General features: G+C 40.5%; 1 protein-coding gene across 5 annotated transcripts in view; it reads left to right on the top strand.

Moving 5' to 3' along the window:
• Positions 1–19053, top strand: part of Nsmce2 (NSE2 SUMO ligase component of SMC5/6 complex) — a 221664-nt gene that overhangs the window by 196042 nt on the left and 6569 nt on the right. For 4 of the 5 annotated variants that reach the window (XM_021724265.3, XM_040293672.2, XM_021724263.3 and 1 more), the window contains 2 exons: positions 16476–16576; positions 16961–17067. In XM_021724265.3, coding sequence (XP_021579940.1) covers positions 16476–16576; positions 16961–17067 — 208 coding nt within the window. Of the gene's footprint in view, positions 1–16475; positions 16577–16960; positions 17068–19053 lie in introns of those variants that run through there. The other variant, XR_005737713.2, reaches the window with a different exon arrangement.

Here is a 19053-nt window from a genome sequence, read left to right as displayed (position 1 = left end):
GAGTTGGAGGAGAGGGAGGGAGATTGGTTATGTGCAGAGTCAGAGCTATGAAAGGATCTGAGGACCTAAGCGATTCAGGGAACTGTTGAACATCTTGGTGGCCTTAATGAGTGAAACTGCTGCAGAGTTGAAATGCGAGAAGTTGGCCACAAGGAAATTCACGTGGTTGGGTTCACAGTTTCACTTGCCGTGTGTGGCATTTCACTGCCTGGTACGTAGAAGATTAACTGTTAGTCATATGGGAACTGTGGGAATCCTCTTCCCCAACTAGCATTGTGATTTGGCCATCTGTGTTTGGTAATAGCCCCATATAATATCTCTGTGTTCAACCTTCTTGCCCTTTTCAGTGACATGGGCTACTTACTCTGGGTGAAATTACAGGCTTATATGAATTGCAACTAACTGGTAGAAACCTTTGAAAAAATAATTAACACCTATATGAGGATTTTGCAATTGTGAGGTATGATAAGAAGAATGGGCAAATGTTTGGCTTTAAACATAGGTGAGCATCCATGGCACAGTAAGAAGTCTGTTTCCTCTCCCTGGGAAAACACATTCCAGCCACTGACTTAATTTCTGTTCTTGTTGCTGACTTGCCACCTTACTCCCCCTCTAAGTAATGTGACAGGTCTGAACATAATTCTTTTTTGTAGTCCACTGACTCTTGTAAATAATGCAGTGATTATAAGGTTTCCTGAATACAATTTTCAAAATGGTTGTAATAACCACATTGCACCTACCTGCTATACTTGGGTAACCACTTCTGTTGCTCAATTTACTTAATATTGGTCATAGTGAAACATGTTTTCATCACTTGAAATCCAAATTTTATTTGCCAGGTTACTAATGGCCATTTATTTCTGTAACATAAATTAAGATGTTGTGCAAGTTTGGCTTACAAATACATTGACTCTTGAAACCAACAAGTTTGCCTTGACATCAAAGTACAGAGGTGTTTGAGTTGACCAAATATTCATAAAAATGTTTTTAAGATAGTCTGATAATTGTTAAGGATTTAGGCTGACATGCATTTTTGAGACTACACAGCCCACCACCTCCCTTCTCTGAACCCTTAATTTTCAGATTGGAGAAAAAATAGAGTCAAGGGAGATGGCATATGCAGCATGATCACCGGGGTCACAGAACTGATTGGTGGAGAGCAGGGAACTTTCAGTCATTCTGGTGCTTTCTTCCAAAGCACAATTTTCTTCTGGTTGGCCATCAGCTGATGTGAAAACAGAGTGTTTTTTTATCCTAGATGTTGGGGTTTGGGGACTTCCTTTTATATAAAAGCTCTTGAGATTATTTCCCATTTGGTCAGATCAACAGAACACAAAAGTTTCTTCCAGCAAGATTTCTCAAAATCCCCTTAGCTAGAATTTTCTTCTCACTTTTTTTTTTTTGAAAAACTGTGTACCTTTTGCACTTACGAATTATGTTTATTCAAACAGCAGTGTGCAAACATCTGTTGCTTCCAAATTTCAAGCAGAGTAAAATACCAATGATGATCCACTTCGGAATTCCATTAGCAATGGCAAGTGAACATTTTGTCAGAACAATACGGAAAAGGAAAAATCAGGTTAGCAATTATATAGTTAATATTGTACAAGATGAAAGCCTGCCTTATAAAACCCTGAACGGAGTAAACTCTACTCTACTTTGGAATCTGCCTGCAGGCTGTCTATCCTTTCAAAGTGTTGAGCCTGTTGTCAGTACTGGGATTTTAAATGAAATTTATTACAGGAGCAATAAATATAGTAAGTATGATGAAAATAAGGGTTTATGGAAAAGGGTTTTGATAAGCATTGACTCAACCCATTCTGTTGCTTCAGTCATCTTAGCATCTGAATTCAGAACAAAGGTTTTTAAAGGATTCCCTGAAAACCTAATTATAGCTCTAGCACTAGATTTATAATTGACATGAAGGTCAAGGATGAGCAGTCAGGCTGGGGAGAGCACAGAGTATTCATCACAAGATATGACTAGTCCAGAGGAATCTTGTCAAAAATCTTCTATGTTTATAATTCAGATGCAAAGAGGAGATATTTCAGAAGGCACTCTGATGCCCGGCCACTATGGAAGAGTCACTGTCAGCAGGGTCTGGTGTCATTGGGTCAGTCTTGTGTCCCGTGCTCTCAATGCACCTGGCTCCTTAGCTCCCTGTGCTGCCGGAATGGCCTTTCAACTTGGGTGTCTGTGCCCATAAAAAGGATGCCATGTGTCGTGACACTTGCTGTTCCAGCACTGAGCAGTGAGTCCTTTTGATGGAGCACTCTCTCTTATTTACCTGGGTGGATGCAGACCTATCAGGGTGGAGGAAGGAAGAGGGGACGAGCGGGCAGGCTCCTGTGCAGCTTACCTGTTGTCATTTCATCATCCTTGAAAACTATCAAGTAATAGCCTAAAACTTTCTTTCACATGCTTCCATTGCTCAGGGACTATTGGGGGATGTCATGGGGCCCTGGAGCATATTATTGGAGCAGCAACTCTTAAGTCTTCCTCTGAGCATGTGGGAATGGCAGCCATTTTCACATTTTTGCCTGTGCTCATCTTACCTCCGTTTTCTCCAGGATTGCCAATGTTCCTCCTGCCATCTTTTTTTTTTTTTTTTTTTAAGGTCTTGCTTGTGGCCTGGACTGGCCTCCCGTGACCCCTTGAGCTTACCCTCAGTGTTCGCCACACTGTGCTAGGACACGAGTTAGCATATCTGCTTCAGCATCATCTTCTGTGTCTGGATGATAGAGGTGGCCCGTAGGCATCCACTAAGGAAAGCTGCATGGGTCAGACCTTGGGCTCTAAGTGAGGAAGAGAAAGTACATTTTCTTTACATTTTACTCCTGATCCTAGGAAACAAAAGCCTTCAACATCTTTTAATACGACATGAAACTTGACCACATTTAGGTCCACAAGTTTTCATTATCCAGACAAACAAGCTTCAAACTAGACTGGAATTTGAAAACTAGTGCTCTTTGCCATTTCCTGATAATGCTTAATAAGTTTCATTGCCGTCTTTATATTATTAATTCTGAAAAGTAAAGTGTATTCATTCTAAAAAATAAGAGAAACAAATCCTTTTTTCATATTCCTCTCTTTGTTTATAAATCTGATGTGAATGGAAGCATGTTTCACTGTATTTTATTCTTTTTATTTGTACTTGCTTTGCCATTTTGATCTCCTTAGAAGTTGAGTCATATTTTTGGAATGAAATAGTCATAGACTTTTTTATCATTAGCTTTTTTACTATTTAATTTAGAATAAGAATAGGATGATAAAATTAGATACAAGGGGCCTCTATGTGTCATCAAGTAACCTAGTCTACTTTTGGTAACAAAAATTAATTCTCTTTAAATAATTGCCAGCTCATTTTGAACCAGCTTTGTTCAGATGAATGGCCCTCAGTCTGTGTGTGGAGCGTGAGAAACTCATCTCTCCCTTGCCACGTTCTTCCCAACAATTAAAATTTTCCTTTTCTTAAATTCATTCCATTGCTCCTAATTTTGACCTTGTAATTACAGTCTGATTATATCCCCTCATCTTTCCTCTGCCCCCTTGGTGTTCACCATTCATTCATTTATTTAGGCACTGGAGATTGAACCTAGGGGCAGTCTACCACCGAAGGGCATCCCAAACCCTTTTTATTCTTTATTTTATAACAGGGTCTCACTGAGTTACCCAGGCTGGCCTTAAAGCTGCCATCCTCCTGCCTCAGCCTCCCAGGTGGTTAGGATGACAGGCATGCGCCACCATGCCCTGCTTCCTTCATTTATCTTTAGTGTGCCTCCTATTCGCTTCCGAAGCCCTGCTCACCTTTTCCCTCTCTAGGCTTATACTTGGGGATGTCAGCATGAGAGAGAGGCTTCTCCGACCATCTCAACCAACTGCTTCTCCATAGTTTTTTCTTTTGTCTTAAGAGAATCTTTACCTAGGGAAGAGAATTGTTATCAGAGGAGTTGGAGGGCTGTAATGTAGCTGACTTTCTGCCATGCTTGTGGGTTTGGTGCCAGCCCCTGCTAACTGCAAGATCCAGGTTAGTGCCACACCTGAAGCCGTGAATGATGCCTGTACCCAACATTACACTCTTAATGTGCTCAGGAAAGTACTTATTTGGGTTTTCTCTCTCCTTGTTTCATTTGTTTTGTCCCCACTTAACTATAGGTTATTTAACTTATTTGCTGTTCTAAGGCTGGGGACGGTGGGCACATTGGCGCTGAGAGCTAGGACTCAGACCCCCTGAGGCTTTGAAAATGACAAGCAAGATCAGCCAGTCTCCTGCTGGTCCCCTTGGGAACTGTTTCCAGTGTTCTGACATCGTTAAATACTGTCTTCATCCATTTATTAGTCTTTTTCCTCCAATAAAAATAAAACATTTATTTGACCACCACAGTATGCAATGCAGTAGAGAAGAAAAAGTGATAGCCTACAGAAATGTTGACACTTATGCCTTAAGTTTATGGTAAAGCCAATGGTTCCTAGGCCTGCAGTCAACCCACCCTTCTGAAGTTCATGCCTGTAGGAATTGTGGGGCCCTGTGTTATACAGAAGAGCTAGAGAGTGAACAGAACCAGCTTGAAGCCACCAGGGTTCCCTTAAGATCAGAGGCCATATGCTGACACTGAGTCTCTTTCCCGTGCCACACAGAGGTTATCTAAAGATGGAACAGAGCCTTGAGAAGCTTACTAATTGGTGGGGAAACAGCAGCATAAACAGATCATTTCAAAGGATTATTAAGTGCCCCAGTGTAGAGAGGAGGAGGACCCCTGAGGACTCCTGAGTGGCAAGTTTTCCCAGAGGAAGACAGAGGCCTTGGTAGAGGCTCCCTGATTTCCATTTGGCACAGCCTCTGCTCATAGAGGGCACAGGCCCTGCAAATTCTGCTTCAGCTCCCTGTCCTTGCCACCCATAACTATCACATGCCTAGAATGTATGAGCTTTCAGTGAGCAAGAAAATCTGTTCCTCTTGACATCTTTGGGTGTGGGTAAGGAAAAGAATAAATGTTCCATGCTAAGCATATTGTAAAGCTGTGAATGTGTCATGAAGGAGGAAGTTTCAGGAGTGTGATTTCTTCATGTTTACAAAATGAACAAGTGACTCAGATCTATTGTACACATTCACAGGCACTGTGTCCTAAGCTGATCCTGATTTTAAAGTCATGTGTCTTTCTTTTCATGGGGATAGGGAGGTTTTCAGAGAGAGAGGGAGCCAGGGCGGCTGAGAGAAGATGCTAATTCCAGGGCATTGCATTGAGGGGCCTGTTCTTGGGCTCTCATTCTTTAGCTCCTCCCTCCCTCTTTGTCTGTCATTTATTTCTGCCTTCCAGTCAGCAGGATTTTTTCTCTTTGGGGTATGTTTTCTGTTAGGCTAACTTCAGACAACTCTGAACTAGAAACAGATGTGTGCGCAGCCCCAAGCGTCTGTGGATCCATTAGTTTGGGAAGCCCTGCCCTGATTGGCTCTGAGCACTTGGCCACGCTGTAGAGCTGAGCTACATTTTGGGTGGCTTCATTGACATTGTGTTGACAGGATTGTTAAGCCTCACTAGATTTGGACCCTCAAGCTTTGACCTTTTTTAATTTCTTCCATATTGAATATACTTTGGGAATTGTCCTCCTGTTTTTTTTTTTTTTTTTAAAAAGTGCCACCATAAAAATAAACTTAAACTAGTTTATCAAAAAATTAGTCTTGATATTCTTTATCAAATATATACAAAAAGGAAAAATAAGCATGTTTAATTAATACTAAAAATCCATGGCATTTTGTAATTAGTATGCTAAGTAAACCCTACAGAGTAACATATTTAACATACCTGATTAAACCTGGAGTTTAGGAGTCATGAGAGTCTGTCTGGTTTTTGTTTTGTATTTTTTGTTTGTTTTGGTACTAGAGAGAGAACTTCGGGTGCTCTTCCACTGAGCTACATCCCGGCCCATTTTATTTTATTGTATTTTATTTTATTGAGAGAGGGTCTCACTAAGTTGCTCAAGTTGGCCTCAAACTTGCAATCCTCCTGCCTCAGCTTCTAAAATAGCTGGGATTACAGGCATGTGCCACTGCAACCAATATTATGACAGTCTCGGGACAGCAGTGGATGCGACAAATGTGACTGATTCTTCCACCAGCTTTGTGACTTCCTCCTTCACTGCACTTTTTCCCAAAATAAACACCTTCAGTGGCTCTTTACCTTTTATCCTTTGAGGATTAAAATTCGTCATTTATTTTAAGATTTACTGAACAAATGGTGATAGTAGGGCTAGCTTTATTCTGTTATTTGTCTCACTTTCTATACATTGCTCTGTCTAGAGCTCCAAAATTAGAAGAGACAGAAGATAATTATAAAAATTAAAATACGTATTACCCTTTAGGAAATCAGAGAAATTTGAAATTAGGATAATAATTTAGGATAATATATCTAGAGAGTATCAGGAATTGAAATAGTGCCATTGTTCCTGTCTTACCCAAAAGTAAAATGTTGCAGTTTTAAAGTTGAGCAATTATAAATCTTAAAGTTTCTTTTTTAAACATTATCATCTCTGGACTTGATTTCATCATTTGTTTCAGTTTGACAAATGGAATAAAAATATCCATCCATTCAAAACTCCAAAACTTTCAGAAATTATCCCTGATTCCTCTCCTGCCAGTTCTCATGTCACTTGGACATAATAGACTGCAACATTTTGTCTTATTTTTTGTTAGTCTTTTTCCTGTAAACCATGTTTAAGATTAATCATATTACATATATAGTTTTAATCTCATCTTTTCACTTCATGTTTTAATTATTTCCCCATGTTAAAGACTGTTCCTAATAACAAATTTTGGAAGTGATGATACTGTTCTTCTCTCAAATTCAAACCCACAATCTGGGGAAGGTAGAGAAGCAAAATGATGATTATAAGATATACAGAAGGTCTTCTGGAGACTGAAGGAAGGTCTGTCAGATATCTAGTTTTCTCCAATGATTAGTATCCAGTGTTTATTATTAAAAAACTGCCATAATTGAATACCACTACAGTTATACTCTGCCATACGTTAGTAAAGTCAACAAAGTTAAAACAATTTATGCATTTTTGAAAATCAATCATTATACATTCCTGTAAGTATAGATGGTTTTGCAGCAAGGGAGTAGAATCGGATATTATCTAAAGATATAATGCGGAGTTGTTTATTTCTTGAATATGACCTCTGTTACCCTGTTTTTGGGCAATTTACTTTTGTCCAGAAGAAGAATAGAGAATTACTGTGGCATGGCCTGTAGAGCATCATATGGCTCTTTGTCTGGAAAATTAGTTATTAAATCAAGAACTAGGCCGTCTCCTTCTAAAGTATTTGCCTTTGAAACAGTCTTGTTCATCGTCCACATCTCATTGTAATCAGTCTGTAGATAGTAGTGTCCACTGCATCCTATGGTTTCAACAGCTATTCTCTGGACATTAATTGAGTTCCTGCACTAGGCCTTCTTCTTGGAAAACATGAAGATGAATGAGCAGAGTTACCTCCCTTAAGGAACCCACAATCTCGGGAAGGTAGAGAAGCAAAGTGATTATAACATGTACAGAAGGTCCTCTGGAGGCTGAAGGAAGAGGCACCTCTATTTTGGTGCTTCATAGAGGGAATACTTGAACTGAGTCTTGCAGGGTGGCCAGGGGTCACTAGGGGAAGGAGAACAGGTACAGAATAGTGTGGCCAACGTGGGTGAAGTGTAATGAGTTCGGGATAGGTAGAGGGCATGGGATTGAGATGGATAGCCATAGGAAATGGGGATTTCCTGGGCCACTAATGAAGATTCATATTGTCATACCAGAGAACATGGTTTTAGAAAGATGACTAGCTGGAGTTGAAAGAAATAGATTGGGGAGACAGAGCCAAATAAAGAACTTTGTACAATAATCCAAGCAGGAAATTCTGGAGGCTCAAGTTAGGATAGCAGCCTTGAGGCTGAAGAGGAGGACACAGAGTCAAGGTAGTTTAGAGACAGAGCAGACAGAGGATAGGAGGAGTTGCATATATGGTCCTGGGAACCTGGACAGGCAGTATTTCCAGCTCTCTAAAATAAGAAAAGATGGGCTGGGGATATGGCTCCTTGGTAGAGTGTTTGCCTTGCATGCACAAGGCCCTACATTCAATCTGTACCACCATAAATAAATAAATAAGAAAAGATAAGAAGATGAGCCCAAAGGAGATGTCTTACCTTCAATCTTGGCTTATTTCTAACGTTACTGTAAATCTACATAATTGAAGTTGTAGCCCGTCTTAATGGCTAATCAAACTTTTCCTGTGATGTGTTTTTTCTAGTTAATTGCCCAGAACAAGAAATAGGATGTTGGGCTGGGGCTGTGTAGCTCAGTGATAGAGCAGTTGCCTAGTACTTGAGGAACTGGATTTGATCCTCAGCACCACATTTAAAAAATTAAGTAGTAGTAGTAGTAATATTATAATAAATAAAGGTTAATTTTTTTAAAAAAAGAAAGAAATAGAATATGTGTATAAATGTCCTGCTTTTACTTAGTGACCTCCTGGAAAATAGCTATTAAACCTTCTCTTTTCAGTACTGAGTTTGAGGATATTTTAAGTATTCGTTGGCTTGAAATGGAAATTGTATGACCAGAATTCAGCTTAATGAGTTGAAGTCTCACTGAATGCACTAGGTTTTGGTTATTTTTAAAAAACTCATATTTTGAAAGGTGGAGACAAATTAATACGTGATATCAGCTGAGGACAAAGGATATGTCTAAAACCATAGTGGATTGGCTAACGAGGGCAAGATCGTTTATTAGGGCACATCTTATTGAAAGGTCAGCTCGTTTCCAGGAAATAATCTGAAACTCTACAGTTTACTTCAGTTTCCTATCAAGATCTTCAGAAGAGTGTTTTGAAAACGCTAGGGAAGAAAAACCAGCACAATGAAGACGCTGCTAGTGCAATGTCAGGTGGCCATGCCTGGGCTAATTTAGGCCTTCCTGTCACCTGGGGCATGGAGGGCTCATCCCATGAAGAGTCGCAGCCCAGGTCAGCCCATTGGTTTCTCTTCGGCTGATTCTTTAGCACATCACTTTTATTCACTATGTTGCAGGTGTCCGCTGTATGTTAGCCCTGTGGGAATTCAAGGGATAGTGTTAGTCATCATAATGATCGCACTGAGGTTGGTGGCTATTTGCCAACCATCATTCTAAGAACTTTTCATATATTTACTTGTTTAATTCTCATACAGCAACATGGAGCCTCATTATTGCCTCCATTTTACAGCTGAGAAGATTGAGGCAAAGAAAGGTGGGATACCTTACCTAAGAGCACCTAGTTCATAAAGTTGAAGGATGAGTCCAAGCAGGCTGTTTCCAATTCTGTGATCTTAAGTACCGTAATTCTCACTGCGGAGACATCCTTGCCTCTTCTCGTCACACCTCCTAGGATAGCCTGGCTCATCATCGTCCTCCTGCACTCATTGCCTCACCCCCAGGGATACGTTTACACATTGCACAAAACACTTAAGTTCTGTGTCACTCTTTGCACAGGATGTGTTTGTCTCTCTGGCCAGGCTCAATCTTAGTCCTCTGGCATTTGGTGCAATGCTTGGCACAGAGCAAGTGCTCAGTGAGGGAACACGTGAGGCTTATCTGCAAGGAGCCTTCAGTGCATCTGAAAAGGAAGTTTCATTCAGTGAGACAATTGAGTAATGGGGAAGTTTGAGCTTAAAGAGCGTGGTCTAGGAAGGAGATGGGCTGTGGAAAGTGGGTTGGGTTGGGTTGGACAAAAGTACCTTTTCCAAGTACATAGCATCCAAGGTGAGAGTAAAGTTGCTGAGGGAAGAGGAGGAGGAGGAGGAGCATTGATCAGAGTGTTGACCTGAGCTGGGACTGAAGGAAGGGCTCACATTTAAGAAGGGAGCAGAGTTGTATCAGAAAATCCAGGTCAAAGGGTTCTCCTTCTGCACCTAGGTAAGACAGCAGCTTTCTAGAGGACTGACGGTTTTATTGGGACCTTCTTTCCACCATGTCATATGTATGCGCAGCCCTCACAAGACCACTTTGCTTGGAATATGTTCTGTATCCTGTCCTATGGGACTTAGCTCCCTTAGCTTTGTATGTTTGCCAATAACAAATACAATACCTAGCATATATTAGAGGTAAAAATTTAACAGCAGCAACAATTTATAATTACAGAAGTCTGTAACATTAATTAAGCGAATATATGTATGCAGTAAATAACCTTCATTGGATTTTTATGTTCTGGCCACTTTTCTGATTCATTGTACGAACTGAGCCTCTGATAACTGAATTTGTGTGTGTCGGGGGGTTGGGAAGCTGGGGACAGAACCAAACCCCCAATACACACATATCAGGTAAGTGCTTTCCCACTGGCCTGCTATAGTAAACACTTTTGTTCAATGTTAGTTGGTTGGATTTTGCCAACATGTGAGGGTTGTAACCATTTAGGAAATCTTTGATGGTGCAAGCCCTTTCTGAATGTGATCTGCATCTTAATTCTGCAAAAGCTGTTCTCACAAGCAGTCTTAGTTGGTGCCAGGAAGTATTGGGAACTAGTATTCAGTTCCCTCCAGAAGGGAAGTGATAACTTGACCCAAGCAAGCAACTGGCACTCAGAAGAGGCCACCAATCTTCTCATTTCCCGGGAAGAAATGAAGATTGAGAGCTAGACACCCAGGAGTACCACAGTGTGGCCTTCAGTGCAACACACACACACACACACACACACACACACAATCTTCATTCCAACCAAAGGGGCTGAACCCATTGCCATCCTTCCACTTGAGCTCTAAGGGGAGTCCATGGTGGGGGTGCTGGTAGCCTTGCTATAAGCTGCTGGGTAAGAGAAATGAGCCAGGAGTTGGCTCAGACACATACTTACTCACTAGAACTAAAAACTTATTGGAATCAATGTACTATGCATATTCGGGTGGCCTCAAACCTTCTGTGTACCAACTCATTCTTTCCGGATATGTTGTTCCAAAATAGTGCAAGTAAAATAATCTGGGCAGTCTAATAAGCATTTTAAGTAAGCAACAAATGTTTGTATAGTACTTTCTTCATATGCTAGTGCTTTTCAAAAGAAAAGTGCTTTTAGAAAAATATTCAAGCTTAATTGAAAAAGCACAGAGCAATCAATTTTTATTCCCAGCTGGCATAAAACCTTCTAACTGGTAGCCAAACTTGGGATGCCTGAAGACAGACAAGTGACTAATGCTAGGGCTGTGTGTGGCCAGAACCAAATGTATTTTCTGACCACAAGACCATGTCTGGATTCTCCTTTGTAATTACCACACAGCCTACTGTAATTGTAAAACTTATATTTACTTCCTGCCTTGGACATGTAATTCAGGGTCCAAGGTTGCACCCCAAACTACAGTGAAATGCTCTGTTATTTGACTATAACTTATAAAATCATTGTGTGAGAGTGTGTATGTGTGTTAGTGTTGCCATGTCGGTTAAATATGCTGTGTAGAACCTTGTTAAAAATAGGCCCTCTCCTGCCTTGTTGGATGAAGTTCTTTACTAATCAAATGTTTATTGAACACCTAGTTCTATCTGCCAGGAACTATTTTAGACTCTAGGAAACATGAGTGAGCAAGACCTCGAAGGCACTGGTTTCCTGGAAGAGACAAGGGAGCAGAGCAGGGGGGAGGAAGGCAGGCAAACAAGAAAGTAGCACTTGCAATAGTGCTCTGCAGAGAGCCACCACAGAGCGGGAGGGAAAGTCTGGGTGCTTCTTTAGCCTTGGACATCAGACAAGGCCTCTCGAAAGAGGTGACATTTAAACTGACATTTTAAAGAGGAAAAAAAAAAAGAAGGAGTAGGAAGAGCAAGAGCAGGAAAATGAACATTCCGGGCAGATTAGTGTAAAGAGCCAAACACAGGAAGAGGCTTGACCTGTTCCAGAAACAGAAGCCAGAGTGACTTGAGCGCGGCGAGTGAAGGGGACTGGTCAGATAGAAATATGGTTTAGAACTGGAGTTGGAGGAACTCGCCAAGGGTTAGATGTGGGCAATGAAAGGGAATGAAAGCTTTGGCTTTCAGCAGCTAAGTCACTAGCAGCATAACTGACTGACCACTAATCCACGTCTTGGGGTCCAGTAAGTGCCCTCACTGCCACCGCCACCTATGCTGCACCGGGCCGTGTTGTTGACTTTTGGGAAAAAGATACTACTTCAAGCATTTCCGTGACATCTTCCTTCTAGTGTTCATTTTATGACATCAAGAAAAAGTCATGTTTAAGTTACCTAACCCCTACCCTGCTGCCCTCCCAGGAGTACTATAAATGTTTGTTTTGTCCAGACTCCTCCTCATAGTGGCACTTGGACCCTGGGCCCAAGCATCTGGCTTTAAGTTGTGGGCCTGTGACCTGTCTTTCAGGAGTTGACAGCTGGCATACGCTTCTAACAGTGTATCTTGTTCGTGTGTGTGTGTATATATATATATATATATGTACATGGTTGTCAGTCAGTATCCCTGGGGAATTGGTTCCAGGACCCCCGTGGGTACCAAAATCAGCAGTTTTTATATAAAATGGTATAGTATTTGCATATAGCCTACCTCCCATAGATTTTTAAATCATCTCCAGATTATTTAAATACCTAATATAATGTAGATATTGTGTAAATACTTATGTTAAGGAACAATAACAAGGAAAACATCTGTACATGTTCAGTACAGACACAGTTTTTTCTGAATATTTTGGATCTTTAGTTGGTTAAATCCATGGATGCAGAACCCTGGGATATGGAGGGCCAACTGTAGAAAATAATATGACTATTATTTATAATAAAAATTTTTATGATCTCGTTAATAAACATTGAACTAATTTAATCCAATTATTTCTTTATTGTTTTCTACATTTGCCTTAAAAATATCATGAGGCTTAAGTTTCTTTGTCAACACAATAGGAATAACAGAAGAGTCATTATTTATGGGTATGTTGTGAAAATGAAATTAAATATTCTGTATGCAGAGCTTAGCACAGTAGCTGCTCTGTGATCTTCAGTAAACTTGAGTTATTATTTTTATTAATGAAATAATAATTTGGTGCAGGAGCTACTCCCAGAACCAGTGCACTGATTTTAGTTTTCAAATGGACCAGTCCAGGAACACTGAACAGCACCCTGACTTACTAAATACCTTGCATGACTTCAGACAAGACCTGCAGTTTCTTTGGATCTGAATTTCCTAAATTAAATGAGAGACCTAGGATAGATAACCTAGGTTTTAAAACTTCTGTGGTTGTAGTAGATGGTTTCTGTTTTTCTCTCCTGTCTTCCTTTTACCATGCTTATCACAGAGTTTTGTCAGTGATACCTATTGTGAGATGTGACCTTTTGTTAGCACATTGTAGAATCCTAACGTTAATATCACTTTCTATAAATTAGGGGTGAGGAAATGCTGTCCTTTCCAGAAGTTTAGCTATTGAAAATCCTTCTCTTTTTAGGCTCTCAGTCTGTGGCCATTACTCACTGTTGGCAATCTGCCCCGTCTCACTTCCGTTACCTTTTTCTTTCATGGTCTCTGATGCTGGAAGCCACCTACAGTTTTGAAGTTCCCCACTCAGCCTTCCCTGGTGGTTGGCATTACATTTGAGTTCAGCTTTCTCGCTTCCTCTACCTTTTGAAATTTAAAAATAGAAAATAACCAACAAACCCTCTGTCTTTCACATCAGCTGCACTCTATTATACATCTAACAGATTTTCCGGTGAATTCCACAGTATACCATTTATAGTCAGAAATCTGCCATCAGTTCACCCTGTAAGAAATTGACAAAGAGCTACTTTTATTTTGACTATCAAGCATAAAATCAGAAATGGGAGGTAGCAACCCATAGGAGAAGGCTCTGAAAAGTGAATCCAAGAGACAGAATAGCTCCTAGCCTATTTTCTCCTTACCTGTCCAACTTCCCTGAGCCATTGGGTTGATAAAAAGACTCTTTCAAACTGTTACTTTTGCACTGTGGATGGGTCTGGGAAAGCATGAGACCCTGCGTGGGAGTGAGCAATATTTTCAGAGACTCTACCTCACATGGCAGCAAATATGCTAGAATATGGCACCTTCTGTTTAAAATATATAATTTTTGTCTGACAACTTTTTGAAAATATTTCTACAGGTTTTGTTTAAAATAGATTGGCTACAAATAACTGAGATTTAACCAGGCACGGAGGCACATACCTATAATCCTAGCTACTTAGGATGTTAAGGCAAATTCAAGGCCAGCCTGGGCAACTTAACAAGACCCTGTCTTAAAAATTAAAAAAGACTGTAGATAAGGCTCAGTGGTAGAGTAACCCTGGATTCAGTCCCCATTACCATAAAAAGAAAAAACAACAATTTAATATATAATTATTAGTTTTCAGCAATTATCTCAGCATAGTTGGGAATTTTTTCTAAGTTAAAAATTGAATCCAGTCTACACACTGCTTCCAAATGAATATTTTTAACCAAATCAATAATTATTGAAGTTAACATTACATTTAGTAGATTTTTAACACTAATTTTAATTGTATAGCTATTCTATTTTGACTAAAGGATTGAGTATCCCTTATCTGAAATGCCTGGAACTAGATTTAGATTTCTGATTTTGTAATATTTGTGTAGACTCTCCTGTTGAGCACATCTCTAATCCAAAAAAACCCCAAATCCCAGATGCTTCAAAATCCAAAATTTGGAGATGGGGGCATTATTTTCATTCTCAAAAAATTCACACTTCAGATTTCTGGTTGAAGGATGCTCAAACCAAAAATGGATTCCAAGGTCCTAGGCATTTTTAGAAGGCGCCAGGTAGAAGGCCCCAGGCATCACACAGTAATGCCCCGTGGTTAAAAATGCTCTGCTTGGGAAGGTGTTCTCCTTCAAAAGCCATTTTGGGGGACATTCAAGCTGACATTCAAATAGCAATAGTCTACTAACAGGAGAAACCCCTACAAAAGGCAGGGGAATTGGAAGCAGGATCCTTGGCTTCCAGTCACCAGTTCACTGGATGGCCTATACCAAGAGCACCAAGGTCCTTGTCCTGCCCCCAGTAGTATCTTTCCAGAGAGACACTCCTAGTTGGGGACCTAAAGCCAATTCAGTGGAGCTGAAAGGTTTACAAACCATCTGAACCAGTGACAAGAATGTCCCTTCCACATATTAACAGGGAAGCCATTTTTATGTCTGATTATTTTATGTTGATATTAAAAGGAAAGGAAGAGGAAAATAAGTAAGGGAGGAAAATGGAGAAAGAAAGAAGGAAGAAAGAATACACCATCAACAAATGTCAAGTATAGGTTGAGCGTCCCTTATTCCAAATTCTTGGGACCAGGAGTGTTTTGGATTTGAGATTTTTTTTTTCAATTTTGAAATATTTGCATATATCTAATGAGATAACTTGGGGATTTATGTTCCATATACACCTTATACACATAACCTGAAAGTAATTTTATACAATATTTTAAATAATTCTACACATGCGATGAAGTGTCACAGTAGAATTTTCCATTTGTGGTGTCATGTGTTTAAAAAATTGTGGATTTTGGAGCATTTGGGTTTTAGATTAGGAACACTCAACCTGTATCCCTTCTTCTGAAGGAAGAGCTTTATGTTCAATCTCATTCTACTCTCCAGAAGTCATCTGTCATCTATTTTTTCCTCAGCAAGGGACAAGTATGATGTAATGAGCAAGGATTTCAGAAGCAGATAGTGCCATGTTCAAAGTCAGCCCTGCCACTCATTGCTCAGCCGTCTCAGGTGTGCTCCAGGGACCTGGGATTCCAAGAGCCCATCCAGGAGTCCACCATATCAGATCTTCCAACAGTTGCAGTATAATACTTTTAATTGTTTTATTGGTAGCTATGTTACCAAGTAATGGGTTTGTTACTATTGTTCTTAAATGAAGTAATAATTTCTTTTTAAATTCTTCAGTCTCAATATCTAATGTGATAGATATTAATAAATATAATGCACATGAAAAGAGTTCTTTAAGGTCCTCAATAACATTGAAAAGTACAAAAGGATTTAAACCTACAACCCCAAAGTTTAAGAACCTCAGCACCATCAGTCAGTGCCATTTATTGATTATTTCCTTGAGTTGAGAGCCATATGCTTTACCTCTTCTCATCTTTGAACCAAAACTACAAGCTTTAATCCAGGCTGCTTTGCTTGCCCAGGGTCTCTCTCAGCTAGATGTGGGACAGATAAGCCGGTCCTCTGACTCTGAGGTCAGACCTTCCTGATTCCCAGGCAGTGTGTACTTACAAATAATTCTCTGAACTTTGAAAATGCTTTTTTATTGCTCTGAGCCTCAGTTTCCATATCAAAATTGGACAGAATCAGGTCCCCTGCAGGGTTCTCTTTAGAGCAGAGTCACATGCATCCAAGGGCCTGTACTGTTGGACTAATTCCAGATAGGACCCTAGAGACTACTGGCCTTCACTCTTGCCTTCCTTCCTCTCTCTCTGGCATGAAACTGGGCCAAGGAGGCTCATCGACTCCCCTTCTTCCTCTAGATGGTCTACAAGCAGACAGAGAGGTCGAGGGAACAGAAGGAGTTGATGAAGATATGATTGTGACCCAGAGTCAGACCAACTTCATCTGCCCCATTACACAGGTAGGCTTCCTCCTTCCTCCCCTGAAAGAAAGAGCACTTAACTTCACAGAGCCTGAAAGCTTCCTGTTTGCTCTCTGATTTGATATCACATTTGGAGTTGGGGAGGAGAAGGGAAGAGAAAAGTGATTTGGGGGCTAAAGAGATTTGGGGCTAGGAAGAGTTTCCTGTTAATTGTGCCCTTAAGGATCTGGGAATGAAGTCATGGCCCTAGGGTTCAGTGACATTAGTGTCACTGTCTCCTTGCATTTCCTTATCTAAAGCCTAATAATCATCTAAAGCCATGAGAATGGGAAGTTGAAACATACACACCCTGGGACTAGGGAAAAAAGCCACTGGCAGTTGATCACTATCATTCCTGAAAGCCTAATGTCTCCTTGATTACAGTTGGAAATGAAGAAGCCAGTGAAAAATAAAGTGTGTGGCCACACCTACGAAGAGGAAGCCATTGTCCGCATGATTGAGTCCAAGCACAAACGGAAGAAAAAGGCCTGGTGAGTGGATGTGGGAGAGGAAGTGGAGGCTTCCCTAGTGGTCATCCGTCAGGGGCGGTGTGGGGTGTCCGTCAGGGGCAGTGTGTCCTGCTGGGGAAGAGCTCCTCGCCCATCTCCTGCATCACTTCACCTCCTCAGTACTGTAAACATGGAAGCTAGCTTTCTGGAAGGACAACCCAGGGGGAAGATTAGTAATCAGCTCAGGAAGAAGCCATGGTATGGTACTTCAGCCACACCCCAAAACCCAAGAAAAAGAGTCAGATCAAATTTTAATCATTGGATAACAGGGTTCTCATGAATTTGCACTGTTAAAAAAAAGTAGCCTGAGGAGAATAAAGGAGAACCATGACACAGAGTTCTCTCTTGGCATGGACACTTGCACAAATAGGAAGGAATGGTACTTTTTTTTTTTCCTGTAGTATAGATAATTTGTTCTAAAAAATATATGTCAACATTCTAAGAATTCATATCTTATGGTCTTAAATAACTTCCCAAAAGATTTCAGTAAATTCATGGATAACTAACCAATGAGATTTCTTTTTTTTTTTTAAACTGGAAGTTTTGTGGAAACATCCCTTTTCTCCCCATCCCCCCACCCCCACAACCTGGGGGCCACAGCCTATTCCTGTAAGGGAGTCTTAGTGAGACCTGCTGGCTTTGACTTTGACTCTGTTTGGTGCTCTTATCACTGACTTGTGCAGGGGCTGCAGTGGCAGGTGTGAGCAGCTCTCACTAGGCGTCTGATAACAGTTGCTTTGAAGTGTGGTCTGCTGCTCCACCACCCAGAAATCTGCTGGTCCAAACCACAACTTGGAATTCCCCAGGACTCTTCACCCGGGTGTGGACTTAGTGATAGGGCATTGGAGACTGGAACTATCCTGATGGTCATTTAATCAAGTAATTTACAATATCTATTCTAGAATAATAGTTTTGTATCCTTATGGTCGCAAAACATAGACTGTTAGTGCATTTATAACTGTTTTCATTTCCTCCTTATGGTTGAAATGTCATATTTCCCTAGTGAACCTGTCACTTTCTTTTCTGAGTATAGTTTTCTTTGTTTCTAGACTTCCAAGTCTCCATCTCCTTCTAACTTTTTTTCTGTGTTCCTTCTCCAGCAAGCAAAAAATGTCAACATAATAGCTAAGAATAGATTCTCCTGGTTAATTTGATCTGATACCTCTTCCTTCTTACAGTTGATGATATTCTCTAGGGTCAGGCTTGGAAAGGGCAAGGTCTGGCACGGCACATTTCTCACCACTAGCCTCAGGTGCATCGCAGAGACACCACTGCAATTAGATGGATCCTCTTAGGTACATACTTTGACTTTCTAGCGTCCTTTGCCTTTATTTTTTTATTTATTTATTGCACATGACATTTACAAGCACTTGAGTAACATCATTTAGAAAAGTTTTTTCTGTCATATTTTTTTGAGTGTCTGACACTCTACAAATTCTCATAGTCTAATAATAACAACTGAGTCTAAGTGGAAGAACCCTACAGATTTACAAAGAAGGTATTTTTTACTGGTCCTTGAGAAATGAGAATTCCAGAGAATGGTGAAGGAGAATCTTCTAGCCACTTTCATGATTTCATTAGTTCCCTCATCTCTAAATTGTTGATTATAGTTGTAACTGTCTCATTGGCATATTTGGAAATTGAATAAGATACAGGGAAAGTAGTTAAGGGACTTGGGAGATGGTGAGATGAGACTCAGTAAACATTATCCTGCTGCCACCAACCTCCAGCTTTAACTGCCTACACCGTCTGCAACTGCGCCGGTCTTATTACTCTGTAGGCGTGGGGGACTGCAGAGCTTTCAGGGAGTAAGATAAGCCAAGCTAGAGGAAGTTACCCCAAAAGATTAAAGAGAATGAATGTGAGAAACTAAGGGTGCTTTTGCAGTAAATTACATCATAAAGAATGAGCTCACAGATGGAGGCAAGGATCATGGTGTGTGTAAGAGCATGCTTTCATCTCTAATCT

The sequence above is a fragment of the Ictidomys tridecemlineatus genome, chromosome 7 (genome assembly GCF_052094955.1).
Source record: "Ictidomys tridecemlineatus isolate mIctTri1 chromosome 7, mIctTri1.hap1, whole genome shotgun sequence".
In the NCBI taxonomy this organism is placed as follows: Eukaryota; Metazoa; Chordata; class Mammalia; order Rodentia; family Sciuridae; genus Ictidomys; species Ictidomys tridecemlineatus.
This window is presented reverse-complemented; position numbering and strand designations above follow the sequence as displayed.